General features: G+C 43.7%; 1 protein-coding gene across 1 annotated transcript in view; it reads right to left on the bottom strand.

Annotated features, from left to right (window-relative positions):
• Window positions 1–13,221, bottom strand: part of LOC145415452 (fat-like cadherin-related tumor suppressor homolog) — a 693,356-nt gene that overhangs the window by 139,541 nt on the left and 540,594 nt on the right. The window contains exons 36-38 of the mRNA XM_080284728.1: window positions 9,799–9,996; window positions 7,768–7,956; window positions 6,976–7,190 (exon numbers count right to left, since the gene is read on the bottom strand). Of these exons, the coding sequence (XP_080140854.1) occupies window positions 6,976–7,190; window positions 7,768–7,956; window positions 9,799–9,996 (602 nt within the window). The remainder of the gene's footprint in view (window positions 1–6,975; window positions 7,191–7,767; window positions 7,957–9,798; window positions 9,997–13,221) is intronic.

Raw genomic sequence — 13,221 nt, forward strand, 5'->3', positions numbered from 1 at the left:
GTCACATTTGCCTTTTCTCGGCAAAAAACACGTATACTACATTTTTTTTCATCATAGGACTTTGCAAACGTTTGCCTGTCACTATTACGGCCATAAAAATCACTGTCACTGCCAGTATTGTGGATTGGGACTGAGGAAGACCACCGCGGCGCGAGTTTATTCAGCCTTACGGCAGGCACTTTATTCTCGCTCCTGTCGGCCACTCGCACTTCATTTCTATCGCTCACTTTCACTGTATCTGTTCTTTTTTTTGCCTTATTCATCAGTGTCACTGTCCAGTGTTATAAAAATAATATTTTCTACACAACAAACTGTCACTGTCAGAACATAGAATAGGAAAATATGCTTTCATCTTCTTAAACTGGAGTGACTGTCACTCGCAATACTTATATTATTACTATGTACAATTATTTACACCAAAAAACACTGTCACTGTCAGTGCTTTTACAAGTACATACACTAATTTACACTCATCAGGCTGTCACTGCCAGCACGTAAAAGAAAACTAAACAATATTATCACTGTCACTCTCAGTATTATTTCAAAGAATCTTACCCTTATTTTCAAAATCTACTTAGGCTGTGGTAGTCAAAGAAACACGGGTAAGCACAGAGGGGAACTTTGCACTCTTTGCACTGCAAGGAGGTGTGCCTAAAGGTTCTTTCCTGCCTGGTAGTGTGGCTGCACACATGACACCTCCTCAGTGCTTTCCCCCTCTTTGCAGTGGCTGGCAGTGGCTCCAGGCGGTGTCGCTGAAGGTAGGCCATACACTGTAGGCGGTCTGGAGGTGTGTGAGGTTGGAATTTGGGACCTGTAGAAAGAACCTGGCCGTAACGCTGAAGCAGCTGGTAGACACAAGTCTTGGAAAATCGTCTGAGAGAGTAGTTGGCTGGCTTCCTGTTCTTGATTTTATACAGGATGAAGGCGTTCAACATGCACATATCAATCAAGTGCAAGAACACCTTCCTGTACCAATGACGATTTTTCCTCAGGCAGTCAATCTCTCCAATCATCATATCAGACTTGTCCACCAGCCGCATATTGACGTTATAGTCAATGACAGCATCAGGCTTCATCACAGGCTCGCCAGTCCTTCTGTCGACCTTCCCTGTTGCCAGCATTTCACCCTTGTGTACTGTGGTGAGCATGTTCACGACTCTCTTATCATGCCACCTGATCGCAAGCATCTTGTCAGATTTCTTCAGGTGCACGTCTCCCCGCTTTGACTTTTCAGCCTCGGGGAAGGCAGGGTAATGTGCCCTTTTACTTCTGACAGTGCCACAGGAGCCGATGCCGTGTTCAGAAAGGTACTTGGCGAGTTTAGGAGCGGTATAGTAATTGTCCGTATACAGGACATGATTCTTGCCAAAGTACTTTTCCAAAAGCACTTTCACCACAGAACCAGAGAATCCAAGGGGGTCAGTCTTATCCAAATCGACATTGCTGGCGGTGTAAATGACGAAGTCAAGGATGAACCCCGTCTTGCAGTCGCACAGCACAAAAAACTTGATTCCAAAGCGGTGGCGTTTGCTTGGAATGTACTGGACGAACCGAAGACGGCCCCTGAACAATACCAAAGACTCGTCAATCACGACTTTCTTGAACGGGCGCAAGAACCTCGTAAACTTATCCTTGATCATGTTCAGGATTCCCCTCACTTTCCATAATGGGTCAGTTTGGGAAGGCTCATCATTGTTCGCGAAGTGAAGATAAGTCATCAGCTGCCTAAAACGATCGCGGCTCATGTATTTATTGAAAATGGGTGTTGGGCACAGCTCGTCGGAAGTCCAGTATTCTTCTAACTTGTGTTTCCAGTTGTGCGGCATTAGCAACATCAATCCAATAAATACAAAAAGCTCGCGGATCGTAAGAGGCACCCATGCTGCCATCCGCAACGTGGATGGCGTGGCCGCCTCACCTTCTCCTTCACGAACTGGAGCACATTGCCCCTCGTACCTGTTTGTCTCGGTACAGATGTGCTCCATAACCTTGTCGTCAAGAAAGGCCAACAGGTAGTCAAGGCATTCACCATCCTCATCCACAGGGAAGTCAGCCTGAAGTCCACACTCACTGTCGTCAAAGGGCAGATCCTCAGGCACAAAATCTGATCCCTCTGACCACACGAAGGCATCCAGCGTTCCCTGCCTAGGCTGGGAGGTGCTTGGGGCGGCGGGGGGTGAGGCAGGTCATGTGGGAGTGGGTGAGGCAGGCGGGGCAACAGTAGGTGAGGCAGAGGCTATCCCAGGTCGTGTTGGTGTTGTGGTGGTGGTGGTGGTGGTGGGAGGGACATTATCACTGGGCTCAAGGTCACTCGCGGTGGCGTGACTGCTGAGTTGCCTAGTGCGAGTTCCCTCCCTACGAGTTAGCCTTATACTAGGGGACTTAACTCTACCAACACGAACACTAGGCCTACGAAAACCTCTCAAACGTAATGATGCTCGTTTACTTCCCTTTCTCGGTGGTGAAGGAGACTCCAACGACTCAGGAGACAGGACAGCAGAGGAGGAGGACGAGAGAACAGGGCTGGGAGTATGTGGCGGGCTTGCGGTGGCGTGATGTGGCGTAGGGGACAATGGCGGTGAGCTGGGGTCACCGCTCCTTTTCCGTTTTTCCCCCTTCCCATACTCGAGGCCCCTTCTCACCAGAGCCTTCCCTGCTGAGGTGCTGGGCACTGACACAGTCTCCTCCGGCACAGAAACAATCACTTCTGGCCCGGACTCTGCACTGGATTGTGTGTCAGACTCAGCCAGGCTCGACCACACACCGACGTCACTGCCATAGTCCATTGAGGCTTTCAAAAGTTCTGAGGCTATTGCAGAGTCACTTAGCCCCTTAGTAGTTCCTGGTAAGGTTTTGAAGGGGGTTGAGGTCACAAAACCCTTTTTCGGAGGGCTAGAAGGCACAGACTCGGAAGAGCTCGAGTTAGACATGGTGTCACCGTGGCAGATTTGCGTGGACTGACGCTATTCTGGGGCAAACCGCGCGAAAAAACGACAGTGTGACAACTGGGGAAACAAGCGTTTCCCAGTAGCAAAAAGTGCTTGCGAGATGACGGCGCAGATTGACACGTATCAGCCGTCCGCACGTTGCCATATCGCAAGACGAGGGAGGGCCGCGCATCGGTGCGTCGGTGGGTAAAAAAAATGAGACTTGGCAACAACCGAGGTCAGCAGTACAAAGGTCAAGTGTGCTAAACGTAGCTCACGGGTGGCAGGACTGATAGACAATACCAGCTGGAGCATGCTTGCCCGCGGTTATTCAAAATTAACTCAAATCGCAAACGCGACGACCCGCCGTTCTGCCCTTTGGGCCGACCGTCGCAAATGCGACGATCCGCGTTTTAGGGGTTAAAAACAACACACAGCTGCATGCGAGGCCTCCTGATATCCATCCTTTTGAATCCTATCTCCCTCGTGAGGACTGGGTCTACTTGGCCAAGCTGAGATCCGGGCATCTTCCAGCCCTCTTGAGTTATCAGAAGACGCTGGATGACTCTGTCGCTGATGCCTGTCCTGCATGCAACACAGCACCCCATACTGTTAAGAACATTATGGAAGACCGCACTGCACTCAACTGCCTGTGCCGACAACATAACATACACTCCTTGAGAGCTCTGTGGGGAAAGCCCGGTCTCGGTCGTGGCCTTCCTTAGGGAAGGGACTCGAGGCTGTTCGCCAGACTGCCTATGGAACAACTACTACTACTACTACTACTACTACTACTACTAGCACCACAGTCAAGCAACTACCATGGTCAAGAAGACCCATCAACCACAGACAAGCAACTACCACTGCAGGGCCATACCCAGCAGTGACATTAAAAAAAAAAAAAAAAAAAAAAAAAACTACACAAGAAAAATGCAGTGAGCACACAAAACATAACGGCAGAATGGAATAAAATCATGGTAACATAGAATAAAATCATGGTACAGTACAGTAAGCTAGAATAAAATCAAAGTCAACACTCAGAATAGAATAAAATCATGGAACAGTACATTAAGCTAGCATAAAATCAAGGTCAACACAACTGCCTCCAAGACAACTGCCACCTGGAAAATTTCCCCCTTGGGCAACTGCCCCCTGACAATTACCCCCCTCCGAAGAGAAACGTGTTATTTTCCATGATTTATTTGTTATCAACAATAAGAAAGAAAAAACACTACTAAATTAGTTTTTAAAAATCATTATTTAAAACTGACAAACATGGAACACACCCTGAAACTGCAAGTTGTGGGGTATCCCTTTCAAAAAGTCCAATAACGTATTATTTTTCATGATTTATTTGTTATCAACAATAATAAAGAAAAACACATGACTAAATTACTTTTTACAAATCATTATTTAAAACTGACAAACATAGAACACACCCAAAACTGCAAGTTCTGGGCAATCCCTTTCAAAAAGTCCAACAATGTGCTATTTTTTGTGATTTATTTATCAACAAGAATAAAGAAAAACACATGACTAAATTAGTTTTAAAAATCATTATTTAAAAGTGACATAGAACATACCCTAAAACTGCAAGATGTGGGCTATCCTTTTTCAAAGTGTCCAAAACAGGACAGTTCTCAAAGTCTTGTACGATGGTTGTTATTCCCTTTTGTCTGATCCTGATAGCAACTCCTTTTTGGTGATTCTGAATGTCCTGTAAGCTTTTGGCTGATGGTGACATTGGTCAATGCCTGTTCCCTCTTCAACACTTTAAGAAATTTCCAGATATTACAATGGAATGAAGTAATGTTAGTTTGTATATAATTATGCCATCCTTCCAAGGAGTTGTTGGTGTGAGGTAAATCCTCAAGTACATGATCATACATATTCCACATGCTGATAAGGAAACACGGAGCCCGCCTGTTTTGTCGACGTGCTCTACCAATGTACTGTATGTATCTTCGAAGTAGTCTGTGACAGGATCAGCTTCAGATGGCATACTCTCTTGAAGTGTCTCAAATGTGTCAACCACTTCATTTGGTGAGATGAAAGCCAGAGCTGGTAGCATACAAATTTTCAGGGCAAGTCAGCATCAGTTGGATATCTTCCTTGTAATCCCTCAGACTGGACCTTATGATATATATTTTGTGATAAGTGGAAGAAACATCCCTTGACTGTTGCACTGGGGATGACCTCTTCAAAGGCATTCCTGGTGGCCTGTTCATAGTCAATGAGAAAAGTCTTTGGATTGAGCAAAGGGCTGACAGTTAGAAGCTGACTGAAAACTTCAAAGTAAGTTGTTTGTTGCTTATCTGGTAATAGAACATAAATACAAGGAATAACTTTTTTTGAAGTCATGGCACGGATTGTGTACAGCTGATAAAATAGTTCAGGTAAAACTTTGAATGTTCCATCACCAAACCAATCACTGGAATTCTGCAGTAGCCTCATGTTTTATCTGTGGAAAACACAAGTACACAATAATCACTACATTCACTATCACACACATGGAAATCTTCACCATCAGTTGTCATCTGGTACTCAGGTGGAATGTCCAAGTCATTTAAGTTTGTTGGAACTGGATGAAGGGCACTGACAGCTTGTTTGTAGCATCTTATTGCATGTCAGATATGTCTTACAGGTAGTATTTGTGTTGAAGCACCTGCTGATATGGTCTGAACTGTTTGGGTAATGATCTGCTGTGCTGTCTCTTGGGTGTCAATAAATAGCTTTTCTCTTGACTTCCTGTTGTACAGACCGGACTTCTGGGTGGCATATGTCGGGACCATGGTTATGACTATTTACATAGCCAATATCATTTCCATGAACTTTAACTTTGGCTTTACAATGATTCTGCCACCATTTCTCATGTTCATAAGAAATAACACTATTTGTAGTACTTTCTGCTTTATGTAGACGTAGCCATCATAAATCAGCTTCCATTTTCCACATTCACCTTGGACAAACTCCATGATGGGGTGAATTAATGAAATTTGACACACCCTGAGAGAAACAATTTGAGCAATTTAAGCTCTAAACTCAGACTGGTCTACATAAGGAAACAATGAATCAAATTAATGAAACAATCAATCAACATACTGAAACAATGAATCAACATGATGTAATAATGAAGCAATGAAACATAATAATGAAACAATGAACCAATGAACGGTACATCATTTGTGGGGGGCAGTTGTCCAGGGGGGACAACTGACTGGGTGCACTTGTCTGGGGGGAAGTTGTCCTTGAACCCAACACTCACAATTCAACCATCCTGCATCAGTCTTACCAATGATCTTCTATCTATCTATCTATCTATTGCCAGACGCCTCAATCCCGTTTGGGGTGGCCACAAACAAATCGCTTCCAAGTCTCCATGTCCCCCGCCATTTCACTGCCCTGCTCCCAATTCACACCCCCCTCTCTCATAGACCTCTCCACCCCATCCCTCCATCTCATCCTTGGCCTCCCCCTCCCTCTTCCCCCCTCCACCTCACTCACATACACTCTCTTCGTCAGTCCTTCACCCTCCATCCTCTCCACATGGCCAAACCACCTCAGTGTGTTCCTCATAACGCTTCATATCACATCCACATCCACACCACAATGCTCCTTTATATCCCAGGATCTTCTGCTTCTAAAGAGTCAGCACTACCCTCTTCCTTTTCCCTGGTGAAAGGGTCATCATCACACACCCTAGGAAGAGGCATGCAAGGAATAGCAAGGTCTGAAGCAGGTAGGAAACAACCACAAAAACCAACACGTGCACCGCCATAACAACTGTCCAAGAGGAGGTGAACTACCCAGCCAGACAGGGCGGCACAACTGGGCTATTCCCGCCTGGCCATGGGCAAAAATGTTTGTGTGGCCATAATTTACGCCCGGACACAAGCATTTTGTCCGGACATTATGGAAAAAAATGCTCTAATAATGGTTTCGAACAGCCAGATCACAGCATCTGGTTAATGGATGGTCCGAGTAATGGTCGTCCAGATAATAGAGGGATTACTAGCTGAGATAAATACAGAGTAACTACTGTAACTACCTGTACCACACTAGCACCCTGAAGTGCGTCCTCCCTGATAGTGGCAGTGAAGGTGGGCAGAGTAAAGATGGGGGTGTTATCATTGACATCAGTGATGGTAAGGTTGACTAGGGCTGTGGCAGAGAGAGGCGGCAGTCCTCCGTCAGTTGCCACCACCGTCACCACCACCTGCTGAACCCTCTCATAATCCACAGGCAACCCTATGCTGATCACACCTGCCAAGATGCATGAATACAGTGTCAAGATATGGGAGAGAGGAGTAAAAATGTGAAGGAGAGAGGTGGTGGAATAGGAATGGAAAGGCTGAGGAAAAGGAAGGGGAACGGTAGAGAGAAGACAGACAAAACAAGAGAAAGGAAGATAAGGGAGGTGAGAGTATGAGGAACAGAGAAACAGGAAGGGAAGGGGAAGAAGGAGGAGAAAGGGGAGGGAGAGGAAGATCAGGAGGAGGAAGGAAAGGGAGAAGAGACAGGAGGAGGAGGGGAAGGGGGTTTAAGGTTTAAGTCCATGATATCCACTGATATCCACACTTAAATATGCAAGCTGTACTCATTAACCTATATATGGATTGTTATTGTTGTTGCTGCAGTCCCAAGCTCATCTGAACATGGAACTGGTGGACTGGACGCTGAAGTCACCCTTTTCTTGCAGCCCACTATCTTCCTTTTAGGAGATAGGTAGGGACAGAAAGATGTCTGCATAACCAGGCAGTGAAACCACCCTATTATATCAGTGCCACTGAATGAATGGATCCCTCTCTACCACCATAAAATACATATACCTCTGAATTACCAGTTTTGGGGTGAATATGAAGGTACTCCTCCTTCGAGGTGTGCTGGAGCGAGTACGAGATTTCAGCATTGATGCCAATATCCCTGGACGTGGCCATCACTCTCAGCACCTCCGTTCCAACCGGTGTATTTTCTGCCACTGTCATCTCTTGAAGTTTCCTTACAAATTCTGGTGCATTATCATTGATGTCTGGCCAAAAAAGGACGTTGATGTTATTATCATTATCATCATCATTTTCTCCCATATAGGGATGAGGTAGGGTCCAGAATGCAATGAAAGGGATAATGTTGGATAGAGGGAGAAATAACAGAATGTCCAGTGAAATGGGCTACACACTCATCTAAAACCATAAATGCATACTAGACATGCATACATAAAGGTGATGCCATGGATACTCTTCAATCTCCATACTGAGATTGTCCATGGTGGGGTTACAGTTATTGTTTTCTACAGATTGGAAGTGAAAGCAAGTACTAAAATCAGCTAATTAACCCCCAATATTTAACAGTGTTGAAAAAATAGAAAGCTCAGATGTGTCATAAGAATTGTAACCCTGTGAAAATCTCAGCTTGAACTTAATGCTACAGTAATTACTTGCTAAAAATGATGAGTGGCTGATTACCAAGCTTGTGGCAACACATCACTCTCATGGCAGTATTTCCCTAAGTTAATGGATTTACTGTACCATCATACCAGTCTCAAAGCTATCCCTTGCATGTTCAGTATATATAAACTGACAGATAGACACAGATAGATAGATACAGATAGACCGACAGATACAGATAGTTCCACTATAACCAATAAAGCTGGTCTGACAGTTTTGTTTAGTTTACAATACCTGTTTCAAGGCCAAAAGTGTGATATACTGGAATACATCACCACCATCATCATCATTTAATCCTGTGTTGCACCATGAGGAGCGTTGGAGTCTGGGGTTAGGAAAGTTGGCCCTGACATCCAAGATGAGAGTGACCAGCCTCACTCATGGCTGAGTGGCATAACTTGAGCAACAAACCCCAATCACCCCTTGGATATAAACCTGCACAGGCTCATTCCAACTGGAACACCTTAATTACTCACTAACCCAAGAGGTGCCAGGATACCACCCCGCATAGTAAATGGTTTCCTGGTGTACAGGAAACCATTTGGCTTGTCACTCAGTACTAAGTCACCCACAGGTTGAAGGAAGAGGAAAGAATGAAAGATGGAAGAGAAAGGAAGGAAAGAAGGGAGGTAGAGAGGAAAGGGCAGTCACTCGAGAGCAGCACTACATCGAGTAAGCAGATGGTGAGGAATGCTTCCATGATAAAAGAAGGGAACATAATGAAGACTTACTGTAATCAATCCAAGACAATGACTGACTTTATTAAAACTCTAAACCCATGAGATGTCCTTATTAGTTTATTCTTGCTGCTACCAGATGATTTTATTTCACATAGGAAAGATGTTTTTCATTACAGGGATCTATTAATCATAAATCTATGCAGTCCAGTCAAATAATCTGTCTCAAGCTGAATATAACTATCAGGAAACTATCAGAAAAAAAATGAGAAAGACATCCCCATGCTCAAAGGGTTAAGAACCACTGTTAACATCTGGTTGTCAAACATTACAACCAACACAGCATAACTGCAAGCCTTTGACCATTATCATAATGATCCTGACTTTTTTTTGTAAGATGAGGTGAGGCATGCTTCAGAAAATAATGGACAGAAGAAGCAGGGACACGGCCAGGACTCTGTAAATTGGGGGTGGGTGGGGGGGGGCTGATTTTTGGTTGCTATTATTGTTGACATGGTTGCTTGCAAAGTATTACAAAAGTATACAGAACTATTAGAAAAAAAAGGTACCTAGCATTAAACAGAGAAGGAAAGAACCCAGTAAACAAGCATTAATAATGAATTACAAATCAAAAATAAAAAGAAAAGACAACATTACCTTCCAGTTCATCTTACTCTTACAGAATGGGGAGGGAGGAGGGTGTCTGGACCACTCAACAGTACTACTGGGAGTAACAGAGTATCAGCTAACCTGACACAGTAACAGTGAGTTGTGTGGTGGATGAGAGAGGTGGGGTGCCCTGATCCACCGCCTGTACTGTCAGAGTGTAGGAGTCTTGGGTCTCTCGATCCAGCGGTCTGGCCAGGCTTAACACACCCTCAGCCTCGTCAATAGTGAAGTGGCCATTAGCTGAGTCCACCAAGTTATATCTCACTTGCCGGTTGGACCCTGTCAACAGCAACAACAAGAACAACAGTAATAATGATCATCATCATCATCATCATCATCATCCGGACCTCCTTTCCCACCCTAGGGCAGGATGAGGAGTAGCAACATCCAGACAGCCCAAATTTGCCCAATCCAATGGGACACGCATTCATTTACTCACCATTCAAGCCCACAGAATACTGGCTCTATCTGATATGACAAAAACATTCATCACATAATGTAGCTTCACATAAACGTATCCGATAGTTTCAATCAGGATGCTGTCACATTAAAAAGGGGAGCCAAATCCCTGATCATGTGCTTCTTACAATATTCATCCAGTCAGTTCGATCTCTTACACACTCTCCCAAACTCATCAACCAAACCTTGCAGCTCCCCTTCATCTTTACTCAACAACACAGTATCATCTGCAAACAACAGTACAGGGAGTTTCCAAACATTGCCCTCTCTCACTAGGGGTGCTCCAACATCCACTGCCCTACCATGTATCTCTTTTATAACCCCATACAGATTGAACAACCATGGAGACATGACACATCCCTGTTTCAATCCAACCTTCAAATGGAAAAATTAACTCAGTTCACTATCCACATGCACTGCAACCTTAGCACCCTCATACATACTCTTCATGGCATTCAGCAACTTCCCATTTACTCCATATATTCTAAATACTTTCTACAATCCTTGTCTATCCACTCTGTCATATGTTCTCTCCAAATCCATGAAGGCCACATACAACTTCTTTCCCACCTCTAGAAACTTTTCCACCAAAGATCTAAGAATGAATATCTGATCTACACAACTTCTTTCCTGCCTGAAACCTCCCTGTTCTTCTCCAGCTAATTTCTCTGTTATTCCCTTAACTCTGTCAGTAACTATCCTACCATATACTTTTCCTATTGCACTCAAAAGACAAATGCCCCTATTATAACCACACACTTCTTTTGCCTTGTTTCCATTGTATAGGGGAATTATACCTGACTTCCAATCCTCTGGGACTCTACTTTCCTCTCAAGGCAATCTGCACATCTTACATATCTATTGTACTACTATCTCTCCCCCATACTTCAGCATTTCATCACACACTCCATCAATTCCTGGGGCTATCCTCATTTTGACTTTCTTCATTGCTTCCACTACTTTCATCCTACTGATTTCCTCCCTTCTCACCTCTCTCCTTCTCCCGGCCATTCCCTAGCCATTATACAGTACTCACATTACTATCATTCTCTATGTTTAACAGTTCCATACAGTGTGCTCTCCATCTGCTCACTTTTTCTCCCTTGCCTACTATTAATCTGCCACTTCTATATTTCACTCCCATACTAACTTCTCGCTCACCCTGTCTAACTATCTTTACCTCCTTGGAGAACATTTTCTCACATTCACTCCACTTTACACTCAAATTCCTTCCAAATTCCTCAACCAGTTTCTTCTTATTCTCTCTCTTACTAATCTTTTCCCCTCTCTTCCTCTCTACATATAACTCTCGTCCATCTCTCAACTTCCTCCATGCCTCTGCTTCCCATCCACTCACTATATGCTTTCTTCTTTTGCACCACAGCTTGTCTCACCTCTTCATTCCACCATGCTGTTCCCTTCTCTTCACCCCAAACACCACCTCACATGCTGCATAGATTTCTTCTGTGAATATCTTACACACACCTTCCACCTACCCCACCTGCTCCATATCATATTTACTGTACTCAGTTGCTCCTTCACTTCTCTCTTATATTCTGTCTATTTTTATCCTCTTGCAACCTTTCTACCCTCATTACATGGACCACTTCCTCCTGTCCTTCCCTCCTCCTATTCCTCCATCACACTTGAACCTTGACTTTCACCACCACCAAGTGGTGGTCCAAAAGTCCACTCCCCTAACCTCCATATGCACTTGCATCCATTACATACCTTCTCATTCTCTCATCCATGCTTACATAATCAATCACTGCCATCCATTCATTCAATTCACCACCCACCCTTCTCATTACTCGCCACGTATAGCTGTGAATAATTTTGTTTCTAAAAAGAATACTGTATTGGCTATCACCAACCTCATCCCAGCACAGATGTCCACTAGAGCACTGCCATTCTCATCCACTTTTGCAGGCACACTGCACTCAACAGCTACTCCATCCACCTTCACATTCCCTACTTTTCCATTCATATCGTCAATCAAAAACACTCTCTCATTTGTCTCAAACTTTTCCATACATACTTCAACATTTGCCTAGAACTCTTCTTTCACTCTGCCTGCACAATCTTGTGTTTGGGCACACACACACACACACACACACACACACACACACACACACACACACACACACACACATCAAATTAAAAGAAAGAAGAGATTTGTTGTGGAATAGATACAGAAAACACAACAGTGAAAGGGCATATAATAATTACAAACAGGTGTACAAGAATAAGGAGGGAAGCCCAAAAACAGTTTGAGGAGGATATAATAAATCAAACTAGTGATCAACCAAAGCTATTTTACAGCTACATCAGAAGCAAAACCAAAGTAAAAGATATAATACAATCCATTACGGATGAGGGAATCACCTATACACAAGAGAAAGATATTTGTGAAGTGCTAAATAAGAATTTCCAGTTAGTCTTTACAGAAGAAAAAAATTTTGAGAGGGACTATGTGGAACATGCATGTCCACATATACTACCAGATATACAAATATCAGAAAAATTAATACAGGAGGAGTTAAGTAAATTAGACAGAGGAAAAGCAAGTGGTCCTGATGAAATTTCATGTTGGGTACTACGAGAATGTGCAAAGGAGTTAAGTAAACCATTATTTTTAATTTTCAAGACATCCTTGAGTCAAGGTAAACTACCTGATATGTGGAAGAAAGCAAATACTGTCCACTTATTCAAGACAGGGAACAGACAAAATCCACTCAACTACCGACAAGTATCACTGACCAGTGTTGTAAGCAAGGTATTAGAAAAGCTTATAAGAAAAGCTTGGGTAAATCATCTAGAAGAACACAGTATGATAACAGAAAGACAGTTTGGTTTCAGAAAAGGAAAATCATGTGTTACTAATAATGTTGAGCTGCTATGACAGAGTAACAGACACAATACAGGAAAGAGAAGGATGGGTGGACAGTATCTATTTTGATTTCAAGAAAGAATTTGACACAGTACCACACCAAAGGCTTTTATGGAAACTGTACCATCAAAGAGGAATTCGAGGCAAACTGTTTT

The sequence above is a fragment of the Coenobita brevimanus genome, chromosome 102, assembly GCF_032717465.1.
Source record: "Coenobita brevimanus isolate Jiangsu-jjx chromosome 102, ASM3271746v2, whole genome shotgun sequence".
Classification (NCBI taxonomy): Eukaryota; Metazoa; Arthropoda; class Malacostraca; order Decapoda; family Coenobitidae; genus Coenobita; species Coenobita brevimanus.